The sequence below is a fragment of the Aptenodytes patagonicus genome, chromosome 3 (genome assembly GCF_965638725.1).
Source record: "Aptenodytes patagonicus chromosome 3, bAptPat1.pri.cur, whole genome shotgun sequence".
NCBI classification, from domain to species: Eukaryota; Metazoa; Chordata; class Aves; order Sphenisciformes; family Spheniscidae; genus Aptenodytes; species Aptenodytes patagonicus.
This window is the reverse complement of record NC_134951.1, coordinates 43,871,896-43,890,577: the sequence shown is the minus strand read 5'-3', so window position 1 is coordinate 43,890,577 and position 18,682 is coordinate 43,871,896. Positions and strand designations below refer to the sequence as shown.

Sequence of the window (18,682 nt, the reverse complement as noted above, 5' to 3'; positions counted from 1 at the left end):
CAGACTTCCTAACGTGATGACTCAGGCGTCAGAGTTTGATGCTGCAGTATAAAACTATTATTTTATATATTGTACAAGTAATTTATTAAATGTCTTTCTAAGGGTATATGCTGCTTTTAAGATGCACTATATTTTTGGATCTAATCCTTGTATTGTTTTTTTTCCCAAGGAAGTAAAATGTGCTGCAAAGGCAAGCCACAGTGATTAGTATGCTAACTGCTACTTCTCTTTAAAAAGGAGAGTGGGAACTAGATACGTAACTTTGCTAAATGGATTAACTGCTGCCAGAGAAATGATTAATGCTGATAGCGTGGTCGTTAATCTGGAGTCCAACACTTCGTCAAGTCTGTATTCTAAAGAGCGCTTAAATAGAAGTTAAAACGCCTAGATGAATAGTTAGATTTTTTAATATGTAACTTCATGATTGCCTAACAAATAAAACAAATCTGCATGCTGGAATCACTATAATCCTGTAATAGAATGAAATCTGATCCGCTAGGAGAAAGCACGGTGAAGCGTTGCAATTCCAGAATCAACACCACATCCTCGTGTGTGTCTTGTAATCCACTGCTGTGGTGGTGAAGAGAGAGAGGGGGGTGGGTTTGCAGAATAGAAGACCTGTAGTGAATTTTGCAGTGAGACGAAGGTTTGCCAGGTTTCCACAAGCTCACGTTTTGCTCCACTTCATGTCCTCTACCATTGCAACGAGGAGTGCTGCTTTCACCTTTTTTTCCTGATCTGAGATGCGTTTGGAGGTGCCTCCGGGTGAATGTTGTAGCCCATGGCTGCAGCATTTTAAAAGTCTCTATTTTAGGGCTGCCTCGAGAAGGTTTAGCTCAGTATGAGCAGCGGAGCTGATGGCCTTGCATAAGGAGGGGATCTGCTAAGTATGGAGCGGTTTATTTTTATCGAAAGTGAGGTGAAACTAAAACTATTGACATAAAGAACTTGCGGTCTCTTTCCTGCTAGAAATTTTCTCAACAGATTTTGACTTCGTTTCAGTTTTGTCTCTGCCAACACAGTCCGAGTTAATTTTACGTCCACATATATAATATGTGGATGTATGTATACATACATCTATAATTCTAGTCAGAGTGTGTGTTTGTGTATTTTCCTGTTTATAATACATATATGTATATTTATAATACTCCCTGGAGTATTTCATGACTCAGGCATCAGATCTGATGCTGTAGAATACAATATATGTGTATATGCATATGTTCAAATACTGTGTGTATATTTAAAAGATCTATTGTTGGTGGTCTGTAGAATAATTATTCCCTTTACTCTCAAAATTTTAATGGCATTACTTGCAAAGACTAAGTGTACAGTATTTTCCTACACTCCACCAAGATAGGTGTTATTTATATCGAAGTCAAATATTGAGATGCATTTTAAGGTATTACACAGATAACGTTGCCATTTTTGCAAATAAAGTCGCTTTTTGGCAGGAAGGAATGCTAAAAACACCTTTTTATAAGGTCATTACCCAAACCAAACGACTGCTAAAAAGCCAGTTAGATGACTCCTGTTCTTGTACGAATTTTAGCGACTGTGGGCAGAGCCCTTTCCGTAAGCGAAAGTCACTGCGTGGTTCATGCGGTGCCACTGTTGTCCCTTTTGGCTAATTAAGGGCATGCAGAAAGAAACTAGCATCCTAAAATAGAAATGGCAACTGGCAGTGTTTGATTTCATCGATTGCTTAGAAGCAGAGACGGTCCCAGGCTACGAACCCAAACGACCCCTCCATTTTGGAGGGAGCCGAGCGGGGGCTGCGATCGCCGGCTGGGCTCGTCCCTGCAACCGGAGGAGCCCGCCCTCCGGGACGTGGGCAGAGGAGGGAGCAGCTACCCCATGCCGGGGGTGGTGGCTGGGATCCCCCGCCCAGGCCGGCGTTACGCTGCGTTTGTGATGTACCCGAGAGAAACGTGCGTGGTTTCAGTCCCGTTCTCACTACTACGTTTGCTCTGCCTGAAGCTATCTGGATCCCTCAGACCGGCAGGAATGATACTAAACACTTTGGTGATATTCGATGCGTGGTTGTTTACTCGTAGTTCCAAGCATCACCTTTGATTTCAAGGGTGGGGATGCCCTAAGAGTTTGTTCCAGAACCAGTTGGTTACAAGTGCACCTCTTATATATGCCTTACAAACTTCAGAGGCCATATTCAAAACAGGGTTTTATCAGTGTATGCAAGGGGGTGCAACCCCTCTTCTCTTCCTCCCCAGGTCAAACAGTATGGACAGTTTTCACACATATCTACCTGTATAACCCTCTGTACCTCTCATAACTGGTCAATGACTGTAACAGGTTACATCAGGTGTTTTTTCTACATACTTTTTACACAAATTCTATGCGATTAATGTAACTTAATTCAATGCATCATTTTATTGTACTAGTTCTTAAGCTTGTCTTTATTTTTTTTCTAGGTGACTGTGGTTTCTTGTGATTTTTATTGTATAAATAAATGAGGTGGCTGTTGATGCTTACTCTGTTACTAAGAATTTTTACCTTTTTGGAAGAAAGCATTGCTATGAACTAATGAATTTAAAACGTCATTTACTCATTGTAAATACAGTATTGTGCAAAAAACAAAAATGAAAAAAAAACCACCCAGCCCTTTTCATTCATTTGAATTGCTAGTGTTAACTGAATTTTGTCTAGACACCATTTCTGTTGATGAAATAAAGACATATCATTATGTATTGTAAATCGACTCATCTTGACTCTGAAATTGATGTTGCAGTGCTCAGTTAACTCGCGGGTTGTAGGTGAGATTCGGGAGGGTGGGTTGGATGTGGTTGATACTGCCCGGTGAATCTCTGGACTGATGACGAGAGCTCCACTCACGTGGTCCCATTCCTAATTCACTAGTCGTCTTTGATCCAGGGATCCAGTTATCTTTGATCTGCTGCAGGAACAGCCGAGGGTATTTCATTGCAAAGATGAAATAAGTTGTTTCGGAAGATCAAATAAGCTGTATCTATACCCATTCCCCTAGTGCTTGACTTAAGGCAATTCTTTTAAGTCTTTGTTTTGGTCTTCTAAAGTGTCAGTGTACGTGTTGGGAGGCAAGGGGAGAGGTTGGGGTTTGTTTCCCCTTTACAGAAATTGAGAGAGGTTTCTGTAGAAACAAAATAGAGCTGAAAATCTCTGTGTGTGACCCAAATATGGTAGTGTTCCTTTCTGAAGGAGGAACTTGTGCCATGGACCGTTAGCATCACTTACACTGCAGAAGATCCAGAAAGGAAAGAAGAAATTATAACAGCCTGAGGTGCTATTACCGCAAGCGGGGCGCAGGCTCTAGCAGGGGGCGTTTGCTCTCTGGGACTCCCAAACGCGTGGCAGCCACCTCTCTCCTTGGGTTGGATGCAACCCGAGAGCCTGCTCAACAGCTTGGCGGGAGGAGACCTGGGAAGGGGGGAGTGGCACGACCAGTTGTCCTACCCCGGTCCACACCCTTGCTGGGATGCTGCTGTGGGGAGCGGGGGAGGGAGGTCCCCAGGCCTTTTTACCACCAGACAGGAAACCCTAGGTCGCGTGCCCTGGGCCACCATCCTTAGGGATGCAAACTGTGTCCTCCTCCATCTGCAGCAGTGAAAGTTGCCTGCGATTTTTCAATCTTAAAGTTCTCACGGAAGAAAATCAAACGTTACTTTCCAGAGTTCCCCAGTTTTCTGAATCTCTCTGTTGAGCATATATGAAGAAAGCTTCCCACCCCCTCAAATCTGTCAGAAGATGTAGCATCCACCGCATCTACACATAGCCTGGCAGTAGAGAATGTACTTTAGCAAAGCTGTTTCTCCATCCCTGATCAGTTGTTGCTGGCACTTAATGGCCACCATCTTAAGTATTTCCTTTTTTTGCATTAAAATACTAAACAAATGCACAGGCAAACTGTCAATGAGTTTGTAGTGAGGCAGAATATGAATGTAAATCATGTGCACTGGAACAAAACCACTGCAATCTCAAGCAATCTTTATGCTGGACTTTTTTTTTCCTGCTTTCTGCTAGCCTTGCCTTAGAGTTGTCAAGTTATAGAGGATTTTTATGCTTAGGGAAACTGGCACAGCAAACGAGCTTGTTCCAAGCATCGCTTGCCGTTGAGGTGATAGCAAATGTGAGCTATGATAAGCTTGACAAATAAAAGCAGCCAAAGGCATGTGGCCAGAAACAGGGTCAGGGACAGTCAGAGGAAGGTGCTTTATTTTCCAGATACACAAGTGGAAGGACTGCTTTCTTGGGCCGCATACAACCCAGAAATCCAACCCTCCAGAGCCAGTCTGTCCTAGCAAACTGGAAATGAGCTCTTTTTTGGCTTTGCTTGTCCTTCAATTCTTCTATATGAACTAATGAGACAGTGAAGGGAGTAAGATTTTCATGACCCTGAGGTGATACCTTGCAGATCTTGAACAGCAAACTGAAGAAAAGCACAGATGTTTTACACTTAAAATAAATTGCCCGATTTTACTTAGTTTCAAATTTGAAGCCGAAAGTATTAGCTACAAGGAGGCTACATTAGCATGGAAAGTCTCTATCAGAGCTTGAGGACTGCATCAGCACAGGCAGACGAGCAGCAGCGTATTCTTCAGCTGAGTTTTTCTCTCTGTTAAATTCTCTGCCCCTTCAGATTCCTCGCGTGTTTCTTCCATCTTTTATTCATTGGCTGCTGAAGCCTGGGGAGATAGAGGCCACAGAGCCTTCCAGGTTACTTTCAAATCAAACTAACCCTTTCTTGTAGGTGTCTTGGGCCTTCTGCTACCTTGAAGGTCTATGCATCAGGCTGGTTTCTGATGTGAACACTACTAGCATGCACAACAAGTTGTACATCCCAAAATGTTCTCCCAAAGACACAAGGCTATTTCTGCAGTGGCAACACACACTGACCAGATCCGGCTCAGTCTACATGAGAAATATCTCGAGTCATGGAGCGAGCTACCCGTTAACACCAGCAGTCAGAGCAGGGTACTGTCGGGACTGGTGTAAAATGGAGGAATAAAACAAGTGTTTGCTTTCTTAAACTGTGTTACGAATTTAGCATTATAGCAGCGGGAGAGGGGAGCATAGCAACAGATAATCTGCTTTTTTATCTCTCTGCTGAAGGTGGTTTGTGCTCAGTCCCTTAGTTCATTTCTTCTCCTCGGAATGTTATTACTTTTTCATGATAGATGATAGTTCTAAGAGCATGCTCTGAAAGATAAACAAGAGAAAGAAAGGATGAAGCTGAACTGGCTTAAAGGAGAAAAAGAAATGTTATCATAGTAATTAACCCGGGTTCCAACATATACATAGTTGGGAAGGTGGGAATCTGGTGTTCAGCTGACAGCATACTTACCTTGCAGGGCTTTGTTCAGTGCTAAGGGGAGGGTGGGGAGAGGGGAAACACCTTGCTTTTAAACCAAAATAAACACATTAATCCCTGAAGTAACTTGCTTGAAATCAGTGGACCCCTCCTAGAGGCCTTGCTTTACATGTTAAGGGGTTTTGTATATTTTTTGATTGCTTTAAAACCATACAAAGATGGACTCAATTAGGCGAGTTCCACTTTCTAAAATCCAGCTTATCCATTTGTTGCTGCACAAATCCTCAGAGGGGTTCATTAGTTGTCAACTGCTGCTGACCCCCAAAGTTGAGCTGTGTTTGTGCAACTGGTGAACGGTTACCTTTGGGTGACCAAGTAGCTTTTGCAGGATAATTGGTACGCTGGCTGTCGTCACCATGAGCTTCTCCTGAGTGCGCCAGGGCAGAATAAAATACAACTACTGTGGAATTTTATTTTTTTTTTAAAGAGGTGTTTGCATACAAAAACTGTACAAAACCAGCAGTAGTTACCAGCAGGTGTAAATGTGAATACCTTTAAGGATTCTCAAACATCCTAGAGGAACACAGGGTTTCTTTCACCAGTCCCTTACCCCACCTGTAAATTCTCCCGGTGGGGCTCAGCTGTCTAAATAACTCCTCTGCACTTACTAGGTTTGTTATTTCAATGTACATTCACTCTTATCAAACTGTTCCCAGCCCCAGGAGCGAGAGCGGGTGAGCAGCTAGTTAAATGAGTGGATATTTATTCCTCAAGTGTTGTTGAAAGGGTGAGTAAACATGCCTTGTTCTGGAGAAGGCTGCAAGCGTTCAGGCTGAATAGCAGCTCTCTCTTTCATATCCTGCTCACTACAGAGTATTTTCCCATTCGGCAAAAGGCTCAAAGCTGAATGGAGAATTGAGAAGTAGTAAAAGAATTGAACAGCACAGAGGGATAAAAAAGCAATGCAGTGAGGGAAACTGGACCCAGTGAATCGTAAAATTTCCCCAACTTCGGCAGAGCCAGGATTTCAGCCCCAGAGACTTTCCCTTCTGCAGATGAATAAAATCAGCAGCCCCGTCTCAGTCCGATTCTATGAGCTGAGAGTATCAGCTTTACCAGCTGCTTCATTATCAGCTTTATCTCTCTCATTCACCATGACGAGGGGGCCTTGCTTTTAAAGGTACATTGATTACTTTGTAGCCAAAAATACAGACTTAGAGAAATGACCCTCTGACAGCACAGGGCTCTCTGGAGGAGAGGGTGGGCTAAAGAATAAGGAATGGACATGAGGGTGAGGAAAACTCAGCACTTCTTGAAAAACAAGAATCTGAAGTTGAGTGCCTAAAATGCCTAATTCTTTCTGAAAATCTTGATCTAGTAATTTTGGTTTCCCAGGAGAGCGGTTCAGCTAAAATATTGCTAAGAATATTACAGACCTTCTAATGACTTCCAATTTTGTTTTGTGATTCCAGGAACTTATCTTGGCTCAATGAAGAAACACAACCATTAGATAACGTCAAGTCTCCCCATCATCTTGGTATATCCTTGGGTACTCCAGCAAGAGGACTAGCACAGCAGTTCTCTCAATGCAGGTTTAGGCTGGTTTAGGCTTGAGGTGCAAATGTGATAACCTCGTTCAAGTCATCTGAAGGACGGTGCCTTTGTGAGAAGAGTTGCCAATCTAGTGTAAATACTCCCAATCCCAGTTAACCAAATTTAAACTCATAGGTTTTAGAGCACACCTTAGGATTCTTTAGAAAACTATTGTATATAGGCCCAAAAGAACTGATGCTGGGCATACTCAGGTAGCGTGCAACTGGAGTCCTCTGCTTTAGAAAGGCAGGGAGAGACACAGCTAGCAAAAGACTTCAAATGCAGCTAGCAATGAAGTATCACACAGCCTCCAGCTTTTGTAGAAACATTTGCATTCAGCTGTTGAATTGTGATGATGCTGTGACACTCTGAAGATGCAACATCAGGCTGTGGCCATGCTCAGCTGAGCTTTCTGACGTTCTGCAATTGCTCCTTTAGTTTGTAGAAAATGACCGAGGAGGAAGACTGGTTGATTGTCGCAAAGGGTGGCTTTGGAAGCAAAATTCTCTCCCTCTCTAATTGTTCAATCTCTTATTTTCATCTCCCCAGAGAGAAAAAGAGAGTCACTCAATGGTCCCAATGGCTTCACACAGCCTCGCACACATCAGGCAGTGAGACAATACCCCTTAGTGCAACGCTCTGAGAGCTAGATGCCTATTATATGCTGTAATTTCTGGCCCTGCCTATTTTCAAGAGAGCCAAGATTGTATCTGGACTAGTTATATACTGACCTTTGACTGCACCAGCCTATTAATTTTATCAGACTTAAAAATGTATCATGCACCAGTCAAGGGTCTGACTGGCGCAAATTATTTTTTTTTCCTCATAATGTCATTCGTGTGCAGAATCCTATTGACAGCAGCATAATTCCTACACACCTTTGTATGTCTCTAACTCCCAGCTGTCATTTCTGACTGTGGTTACACTAAATTCAGTGCAGCTCTTTTCACTGAGTTATGTGTGAAAAGCGGCCATTTAAGGCCAGCTTGCCTAAGGGACGCCGGCAGCCTAGGGCCATGCAGAAGGTGCCCCTTTGCTCCGTAGCTGTCTCCTTCCCTAAATAAAAGCTAAAATGTGGCGAAAGATGCAAAATTTAGGGCAGAACTATGTGTGTACCACGATATCTCTTAGAAGATAAGATACCGTATATTCTCTAAGTTGTATCCTCTAAATAAGCCTTGGAAATGATTACTTTGGAGCCAGTTATCAGTGAACAAATTGTTCTCTATCACTTCAAAGCATGCTGACTGCGTTCCTCAGTACCAGGGTTTTGGAGGCTTGCAGGTAGCATGTTTTCAGCTGTACATAGATGCTGAATTCACCTGTCAATGTAGAGTTTCCTAACGTTATTTACCCCAGGTCTCCACTGAGTTGAGATTAGCTCACCCATCTAGTCGATGATGCTCTTGTCATTGTGTTCAGGTGGACTGAAATCAGTTGGAAATTACCCTCGTGTCATGCAGTGACTCTCTCCTCCTATGCTTTGCCGTGTGCTTTCCCTGATGCAGTGAAGGTCCAGTTTTGGTGGTCTGTCCTCAGAATCTAATAGATCTAAAGTTTAATCAGCAGTGGCTGAAGGAAAAGATTTTTTTTTCCCAATGGATCAGTCTCTTGAGAAGTCATTAGCCTAATAAGTTTATCAAGATTTCTGCCTCTCTCATTTTTGCTTCCCAATCTGAATAACGGATAACCTTGGACAACGCAATGACCAAGAAACTGAATAGAGTATGAAGAGTGAATGGTTTGGCTGTAAAACTAAACAGTTGGAGCGCAAATATTTTTTCCAGGTTTTATGCCACAGTTGGACATGAAATGAAGAAATTGCTCTTCACCTCCTCCTATTCCAAAAGAGGGAGTTTTAAATGGCCTTGTTAGTTTGCATTGTGGCCAAACATGGTTGGTCTGTAGAAATCCTACCAATGGGAAGGGCATTTCTTCTTTTATCTATATAGCTGGTCTGGTTTGAACCAAAGTCTGAAAAGTTGAGGAATCCTCAGGCGAAACGTGCATTTTGTATTCAGTAGCCTATTGAGCTGTTTGATGAGGGTTTTCAGTGAAGGCTTGAATGCATTCTCTCTTAAGGGTCCAAAGTAACATTTCCTCCAAAGAGGAAGTCCTTAGAAGAATTTCCTGTTCTCTTTGAGGGATGCAGTTTTGTACTTCCTCGGAAAAAAATCGCTTGATCATGACCTGGCCAGCTACTATCCACCGCCTGGTCTTCATGGTTTGATCAAGAGGGTACAATACATTATAAGAGGTAACTTTTACAACATTTAGTTGTCCCTAATAATAATTATTTATCTGTTAGAGACTCAAGTTTGGTGTGGAAATGGCATTGATAATATTGCTCAAAAAATATCTCATCACTGGCTAAAAGTCAAGCATCCATAACTGTACTATTAGATCTGTTCGGTGCTTTCAATGCCATGACTCACAGGATGCGGCTGACCTGTATGCAGACTCTTGCAGTATCAGATGGATTGATTTTGTGTAGCTCTGAGATTTTTCTTTCGGCTAAGAAAGCCATGGTGGTGGTCGACAGTCGTCCTGCTATCTTAGCACAGAGCATGGGTATGTGTTTGATTGAAGGTTGCTAGAATGGTTGTTGAGGTACAGAAAGTGATATTTTTCAATACAGAGTTGATACTCCTCTCTCACTGAGCTAATGCAAAGAATGCTAAAGACAAATTCTAGCAGAATGGTATGGATGAAGGGAAAAAGAAAACATTCGAACCGGTATGGAGGTAGAGATGATAGTTTGGGAAAATTACCAAAGAAAATTTAAGAACAGTGTCAGTTCCACTATGGTTTTGCTCCATTTGGCTATCCAGCTTAGATTAGTAGGATCCAGGTTAGAATAGACTGCATTTTGGCAGTTTAGAAAATGTTTGTGCATGTGCATTCATTATTATGTTAAAAAGCGTCTGTCCCTTCTCTTCACTACTGTTGCAAGTCACTATTAATTAGGCATGGCAGTAGATAATATTTGTTGTGTGTTTCAGTTGGAATTTTTAAATACAATTCCTTTTAAGTACATTTTTTTAAGATAGGATCACTAATTTTTGAATGCTCCTGTCACACAGGTAAATCTAATCACACATATTTTTCTCTTATCTAAACATTAATACGTGACGATTGTCTCTTGGAAGTCCAATCAAATCAATGCTGAGTGCCTTTGAGAACCAAGACTAAATAGGGAACGTAGGAATTGGGAAATATAGACCAGAAGGGTAGACAAGCTTTAATGCCCAGATTCAGCATTTTTATGATGCACCAGCATATTTGTGCATTGAAATTGGTATTCATAAAATGCCTTAGCAATGCTAGCAGTAAAGTGCATGTGCCAAAATATTGACTCGGTTGTATATAGAAGCACCTTTACTTTAAAATATCATGTGCTGTAAGCAGGAAGCAACAGGTAGCATACCTACATGAGTCATATTTTAAAATGCTAGTACCAGTCCCATTCATAATGATCCCCAAAGGCAGCACGCTAGAAGAGTGTTACTTTCAAGAGTAATGACATTGCTTTGCAAACTGACTATATTTCTCCGCAAGGTCTCCCCTGGAAGAGAGCGTCATTGTCATTAAACAGTAGAAGCTGCCAGGCAACTTCTGTGTGTTCTCAACAGGGTGCTACTGAAATTCTGTCTTGCTTGATACCTTTTTGCACTTCACCTTTTTAAAGAGCCTTCTCATAGGAGTATCAAAAACCAGCAGAAGGGCGATTGGACTCTAGTCCTTCTTCCTATATTAGAAATGGCGAAGTGGAAAGTGATTATATTGCATCTAAGTGACAGTTTAATATGGCTTATGCTGAATATTTATGTATTGTAGAAGCTATAACTCAATGAAAACTGGAACCCCACAAACAGTTTGTTGGTGAGCAATCTGTAAGAGTATCTTCTGCTTCTTAATCTTCTGCTTCTTAACACAAAAGATTTGAGGGGGTTTTGTTTGGTCTTGGTTTCTTGTTTTGTATTTAGGAAAAGTATTTATTTTTAGGAAGAGTGAGAACAGATTGAACAGAATGGATAACTTTGAGTATCGTGTGAAGTAATCATCTGTTTATTACATACCCTATAAAAAGGTATTTAAGGGCTTGCTCCTGCAAGCATTTTTAAAGGAGCTTTTTTGCTCTCAGAGGACAAATCCCATGATCTGGGGCAATCAGAATTCAAATTACTTTAAAAAAACCCTCATTGGTTCTTGAACAAAAGCACTATGTCTTATCAACGCTGACTCTAAGCAAGCTTAGAGTGTGTGGCCAAAGAAGAGGAACAGCTGCTGAAAATGCAATGCTGTAGTCTTTGGCTCTGGCATTGCAACTATTTGGTGTTTCATATGCAGGTCTTTTGATTTATTCATTGAGCAATTATTCAACTCGGCGGTCGCCCCTGGGAGAAACCCCATGAAGCTGACAGAAGTTGAGCCATTGAACTCAACGCACTCAAGACTTCTCTTCCTTACAGTGTCAAGCAGGCTGCAGCTGAACAAGTTTCCCCTGGGACAGTCCTCGTCAAGTTGATTGGGATGGTGTCATGAGTATAGAGAAGCTGGGATTCAGTGGCTTAGACGTCCTCGGGACTGAATAGTGACGTTTTTGCTTTCACCATAGAAGGGGATCAAGCGTGCGGGAGCCCGGCTGGATCCGGGAGGATGCGAGGTGTTAGGGCCGTGTCGGAAGCCCTGCCTACGCCTCCCCGCCCTCTGGCTCGCCCGCTCCCCGCCCGGGGCCGCGACGGGCAGTCGGGGGCGCCCGCCCCGCCCGGGACCCCCCGCCGCCCCCCGCCCGCGGGCTACCCGGGGGCCGCGGGGCGCTACTTGCCATCGACACGCGGCGTCCCGTGGCGGCGGCCGGCGGCGGGCTGCTGGGCGGGCTGCCCTCCTCGCGGCCTTTCCCCTCCGAGCCGGAGCACGAGCCGGAGCCGGAGCCGGGGCCGGAGCCGCCGCGGGAGGCGGCGCTCTCGCTGTCGCTGCCCGTCGGGCTCCCGGTGAGGACGCGGGAGAAGAAGCTGGACTTGCGGGTGCCCGGGCAGCGCCCGCTGTCCGGGGAGTCGCCGCGCTCCTCCTCCAGGTCGCGGCAGATGCTCACCCGGCTGTGCTTGCGGGGCACGCGGCGGGATGCGGCCGCCGGCCCCGCCGCCCCCGCCGGCCCCGCCGCCCCCGCCGCCGCCGCCGCCGTCCCGGGGGCGCCGCCCGCCGCGCCCCGCTGCGCCTCCTCGCTGCTGGAGGAGGGCGGCGGCTGCTGTCCGTGGTGCTGCGCCGCGCTGTGCCGGCGGCGGGGCGGCGGGGCGGCGCGGAGCTCCCCGTGGTGCTGGCGGCCCGGTGGCCCCGCCGGCGCGGGAGCGGGCGGGGGAGCGGCGGCGGGAGCGTGGGGCGGCGGCGGGGCGGCGGCGGGGCGCGGCGGAGAGGCGTCGCCGGCCGGGCAGGCCGGCGGCACCACGGAGCTCTTCTTGGAGTTGTAGAGGATGGTCTCCTCCTCGGCGGGGGCCGCCTGCCACCGCGGCTGCCCGTAGAGGCTCTTCTGGATCTTCTTGAGGCCCAGGTGGGCGATTTCTAGGATGTTGAGGAACAGGGAGACCGTGGCAATGCTGTTCATGAAAACCATAAAGATGGTCTTCTCTGTGGGTCGGGACACAAAACAATCCACCGTGTTCGGGCAAGGGGGCCGAGTGCATTTGTAAAGGGGGGACATGTGAAACCCATATAAAAGATACTGACCTATCATAAAGCCCACTTCAACCACCGACCGGGTCAGGATATGTAGGACATAGGTGCGCAGCAGGGACCCTCTCAGGGGTGCCTTATTCACTTTCTTCCGTTCCTCCAGCTTACGCAGTTCCCTCTCCACTCTCTTGTGTTCCTCGGGCATGGGCTCCAGATCTTCTAGCTGAGCCCGCAGGTGGGCTTTCCTCTTCTGTCGCTCTTTCTCAAGAGCCCTTAACCTGTAGAGCGCATGGCCCATGTAAACTAGCGACGGAGAAGAGACAAATATGATCTGCAGAACCCAGTATCTGATCAAAGAGATGGGGAAGGCTTTGTCATAACAGACATTGCTGCAGCCAGGTTGCTCCGTGTTGCAGATGAACTCGGACTGCTCATCGTCCCAGACATCTTCGGCAGCCACTCCCAGCACCAGCATCCGGAATATGAACAGGATTGTGAGCCAGATTTTGCCAACTATGGTGGAGTGGATGTGCACTTCTTCAAGGATGCCGCCCAACAGGTTCCAGTCCCCCATGGTCAGAAGTTCATATCTGAAATACAAAAAATCGTCTTATTGTAATACAATACTAGGTTTCTTTTGGAAATGGCCCTTTTTAGTACTTTTTAAAAATAATGACCTTTCATATGCGTTCTTCTGATAGCAGGAGAGCTCTTAGAAGTTCATCATTATTTTCTACTTAATGGGTCTTTAAATGAATGCAGACTTCACGATTACTGGTGAAAGATGCAAATGTGAGATTATTTTAAGCTTAAGAGAGATTGATTTCAGCTGTAAGCCACAGTACTTCTTAACTGCCTACAGTTTTACACTATTTTCTTCCCGCTAGGAAAGAAGACAGGTTTTTTTCACTTTGCAAATCCTTCGCCAACTATAGTTTAATTCTACACCCACCCCATTCCACTGTCTGTGGCTTTGCCATAGTTTTGGGTGAAAAACAACTAGAATAATATATAATGCTCATGGCTTTCATTTGTTTGAAAAAGTTTTGAGAAGTATCCTATAACTGTGACAGAAAAATGTTTCATTTCGTACCTCAAGGTAGTAGCATTATTTTCAATTATTAGCATCCAATTATTCATTATTAGCATCCAATATTTTCCCATCTACCAGGGTAACAACCCACAAGTTTCTCGCTTGAATTCCTAAAACTACAAACACATCGCTAATTTACACATAGCTGTACATGTATAAATAGCCTCAGTTCTAGGATAATGTTGACAAACTAAGAGTGCTTCTAGGATTAATATCTTGAATTTTATGCATTTAAAGTCTTACTGAATCACCAAGACTTTATCTTAATTATAAATTGCAACATATGAGATAAATAAAACAGGGATTACATAATGGAGTGACGTGGAGGTTTTTAGCTGTGTGAGATAATCTTTTTAACTACCTCTTTGCCAGAAGCTCTTTGATTCGCCAGCAAATTGATCTACGTTCTGCTGCAAGATGCTTGATTTCCAAGCAGCTTCTCTGGAAACTGTTCAGGAGCTTCAGGTAATGTGGGGAATTGAAATGTAAGGTATTTGTCTGTTTATTTCTGAACGCACCGCACATTCGGTGTTGTCTCCCTCGAATTTTTTCTGCTAACGTGGTAATAAAATATTGAAAGCAACTGGGATCATATCTACCTTAGGGTTCACACTTAAATTTTTTATGCTACTGTACTTTCAAATCCTCCCAAATTCCACTAAACCTTTAGTAAAGTGCAATTTCTAAGCTTTTTAGGAGTGGCTGGTTGCAGTACCCAAAACCTTACACAATTTTAACTGATAGCACAGCTGGGTGATATCACCAATATCAATGTAGCTTGGTTATGGTTTATGATATGATCCCATGTAGTATGGTTCTGCTTGGAGGCTGTATTTATCCACACTGCAAGTAAAGATTTTCAATTGTAACCAACAGTGCAGTCATTCTCTGCATAGGCATCCTACAGACTATTACATCTCTGGGCTTTGGTTTTTCTCTGCAAATTTGAATTTTCACGATGAACTTCCCTTTTGACACAGGTGGAGGAAACCTAGCCAGTCAAGCAACTTCTTAGGTGCTGTGAGGCACCTGGAATATCTTCTTTCCCCACTCCTTTAGTCCCATGTATATCATTGAAATAAGATACATGAAAAAAGAGTCAGCAACAATTATTGTAGTCCATTTTCCTCATCTTTAAGGAAAAATGTCAGATCTTTCTTCTGACTTCATATGGATTTTATTCAGAGCAGATATCAAATTGTTGCAATGTCACAGGTTGGGTGGGTGTAAAGATGTTCATATGTTGAAGTGTTTACTAGAGAACGTTACATTTCAAGCTAACAATGTTGAACCTGTTTTTCCAAGCTTGGAAGTGCTGATACAGAATAGTTCACCTTCAGTAAAGTGAGAAATCAAGATTTACAGAGAGCAAGCTCCCAAACCCAGAGTACTCAAGAGGCCAAGTACGAGCGGGTGACACTCGCTGATTGCTCTGTACCACCTCCCCTGAAAGGTGACCGAATGATGGCAACGCAACAGTTAAGCGAAGGAGCTTTGGGTACATTTGCTGCCTTGCGGATGGCTGGTCCCTCACTGAAATTGATAGACTCTGCAAAAAACCCCAAGTGAGATGCTAAAAAGTAAATGAAGGAATAAAAGGGAAAGGAGACATGTTTTAATCCCAAAGATGGAACGATAGCGTTCGTCTAGCAGTAGGAATTATTGTTGCCCGTTTTCGAACAGAAAGTGAATGCAACCATTCGGGGTAAGAGGACAAGAAGAAGAGTATAAACATATCACTCTGGCTGTATAGATGTGCTTGTTTCTTAAGTTGTTTCTACCAGTATTTCAACAACTCTATCCTCGCCTTTCCTTTATAACAGCCGACAGGGGAGAGTAATTATAGGAGTGGTCTAATTCACTCTCCAAGTGAGCTTATTATACCAAGACACTTTCCCTCAAATCTGCACTGGTAGAACTGCAGTATGAATATTGACATGGTGAACGTTGTGTATAAAGTAAAGAAGTTAGTCTAGAGCTGCGAAAGCCAGAAATCAGCCCAAACTACTCTACAACCTTGTCACAGCAATGTGCTTCCAATTTTTTCAGCTTTCCCTTCCCTGGTTTTATTTGAGCTCTGTCTAACAGAGTAATTTCAGTTTACTGTAAGATTGTAATCTCAAATATTGATGATAATTATTTCCAGTATACTATGTACTAGAAATTCTAGTATTCTAGTATACTAGCCTAGTATAGTAGAAATAAACCATTTTTAGTATAGATAGTACATACCTGAGACATTGCTCATTATACCATCTGACTACCTTTGTGTCTGTCCAAATATTTTTGTATGGTTATTTCAAACAATAAAAATTCATGCATGTAATCAGTTAGAACCATTTCTCTTGGAGGAAGTTTCTTTATTTCTTGTTTTTATTACTTCTTTATTTTAAAGTTCATTTGATCATTTGCCACTATTCAAATCACTTCTGTATTAAACCTATGCCAGGTTTTCATCAGCTGTGATTCGAAAAACCAGAGTTAAATCTTAAGTTTCTTGTCAGAAGAAGTTAAATGCTAAGATGCAAATACTCCTGGGTTTAATTCGCATTGCTTCAAGTCTGACAGGGACCTGCCTGCTCCGTACTGCCCTAGGAAGAATTATTTTACTGCCGCTTACCTTAGGAGAAAGCCCCTGGTTAGTCTATCTTAGAGCATTGCAGAAGGAGCACGCAGCGCTGCTGGTTTCTATAGCTCAGAGACCTTCCTTTGACAGTGCTAGGACATCTGGTTTTTTCCCAAGAGCCAAAGCATAGACGTGGTATGCTGAGCGGACTTCTCGGTTCTTTGTAGCTGGATGCCAAGATCACTCAGTCTAAACTATCCGTGCATGGTTTAGAAATCATCAGATGATAGGATGGTGCCTCTAGCCAAAATTATCATGCAATTATTTTAGTCAGTGGCATCTAACAAAGCCATTCCCTCAAGGCTCGATCTGTACAGCAATAGTTTGCAACGTCCCTATGCCTTGTTTTAGTCAGTTCTTCAAATATTACGCCTCCACCCAGCTCCCAAATGAAATTTTATTTTGTAAAATGGCTAACTAGGCACCCTTTACAGTACGATAGGTTCTTACATTTTCTTTACATTCCATTAGTTTTGCTTTGAATCAATGCTCAAGGATCGATCGGTCATGTCCGATTTCATACTCTGTTGCCTGGTGAGTTAATTTAGGATGCGTTAGACTGAGTCTTTGAAAATGGAGGCCGCAGGAACCGAGCCTCAAGTCTTTAGTTAGAAACACAGGCTTTCGGCACAGTAACCCTCTTCAGCTGGGTTAAAGAGCCACTCTCAAGCCCATTCAGAATTGGTATCTGTGAGAAACAAGGTCTAAAAAGGGAAGGCGAGTTGCCAAAATGGGGTTTTTTGAGAAATCAGGGCCACCAGAGCTGAGGTTCTGATACTAAGAGCTTCTGCTGCCTAGTACTGCCTAGGCCTAAATTTTATGGAAATCCCAAATACCCACTTTTTTTCTCTCTTGCTCCAGAACTTCTGGCCCTTTTCTTCCATCCTACAAGGTGTGTGACTGATTTCCACTTCAGCCTCTTCTCCCTAAAGGTATCCCCACTAACCCACTAGTAACCCACTAGTGGCCAGTTCTCAAAAGACAGTAGCCCCACCTCTTCTTTGGGATTGTCTCAGATTTGTGTACCAGCGCATCCTTCTCTATCGCACAAGCTGTACTCGTCTCCCTGAAAGTCCTGTTTAAATATGCCTTCAGAGCCTGGCCCTGCAGCACATGAGGTGGCTACAGCATCTTTCCTCTAGCCTCAGTCTGATGCAGCAGATGTATGGTTTATGCATACGTGACAAATGCTTTAGGGGCAGTAGCGCTACACTTTCTGCTCCTGAGAGACTGTTAGTATTCATCCAAACCACCCAGACCTCCTCATCCATACGCTCTCACACTCTCTCTCAAGCCCATGTACTCTCATGTACCTGACATTGGTATTTTATTTTCATGCCTCTTCTTTCCAGATTCGGTCACAAAGTCCCTGAGGACTGAACCTTGCCGCTTCAGTTGTCTCAGAGCTTTGACTCAGGCCTGGGTGCCCTGTGCTGCCTCACCAGAAGGCGTTGATCCGGCATCTCCAGTGGCTTCCACAGCTCCCGGGTGTTTCTCAGGAGCACCCTCTTCAGCTCTGCTCACTGTGAAGGCTTGAGAACTGGGCAAGAGCTGCAGCACCTGTGATTTATTCATCCTGTCGGAGAACGCGCTTTGTCGCTCACTGCAGAAGCAGCTCGTTCTTGGCCCAGCACATTTCTGTCCCACTTCCTCTCCCCCTCAGCAGGTCACAGCACCAGAACCACAGGCTGCCTACCTCGCTCTGCCCTCAGAGTAACCTGGTTTACGGTTTTGGTTTTCTTGGGGGACAGGGGAGGGGACAGTAGGCTGCTTAGAGACAATTTGCCGCGTTTCTGCTTTAGCAGCAGAATAATTGGTGTTGTTAAAGGGCTGCTCATGCAAGCTTGTTAATGGGCGGTACAATTAATTGTATGTGGAAGGGAAGCAGGGCCGGGGCACAGGGGTGGTGGGAGGAATTGGGAACAAGAACAGGAGTGTGGTGTAGTCCTTTGCATTTGGAGATGAGCAAGAATCTGTGGTGGCTGAGGACACTTCCTTGCTACAAGCATCTGCCATAGGTGAAATCAGCTTACACTGTGAATGCTAACAGGCAGCGTGTGTGTGGGTGTGGGTGGGTTGGGGGGGGCAGGGAATATCCTGGAGATGAGAGGGATGGGACCTTCGCCAGTGACACCTGAGATGGGTAACTGAGCAGTGGCACAGCAGGAACCAGCACAACTTCATGCCTGACCTTCCCAGACCAGCAGCGACCTTCCTGCTGGGAAGTGGAGACCCAGGGAACGTAGTGCTGGGGCAGGGGTTGGAGACAACCAAGCAGGGTAGAAGCTCTGATCTTGTTGGTTCTTCAGTAAACCCCAGCATCCAAATCCAGAACGGGGTGTTTACTCTGTCTTGCCCATGACAGCACCTAAATCATAAGTGGCAGCAATTACAAAAT

The 18,682-nt window shown here is 44.4% G+C and overlaps 1 protein-coding gene across 1 annotated transcript; it reads right to left on the bottom strand.

Moving 5' to 3' along the window:
- Nucleotides 1–4,447: 4,447 nt before the first annotated feature.
- On the bottom strand, nucleotides 4,448–13,260 carry GJA10 (gap junction protein alpha 10). Its single transcript, XM_076333232.1, has 3 exons — nucleotides 13,243–13,260; nucleotides 11,724–13,155; nucleotides 4,448–5,190 (listed from the first exon to the last, which is right to left on the bottom strand). The coding sequence occupies exons 2-3, from the start codon at nucleotides 13,137–13,139 to the stop codon at nucleotides 5,152–5,154; spliced, it is 1,455 nt and encodes a 484-aa protein (XP_076189347.1). The 5' UTR covers nucleotides 13,140–13,155; nucleotides 13,243–13,260; the 3' UTR covers nucleotides 4,448–5,151.
- Nucleotides 13,261–18,682: the final 5,422 nt, after the last annotated feature.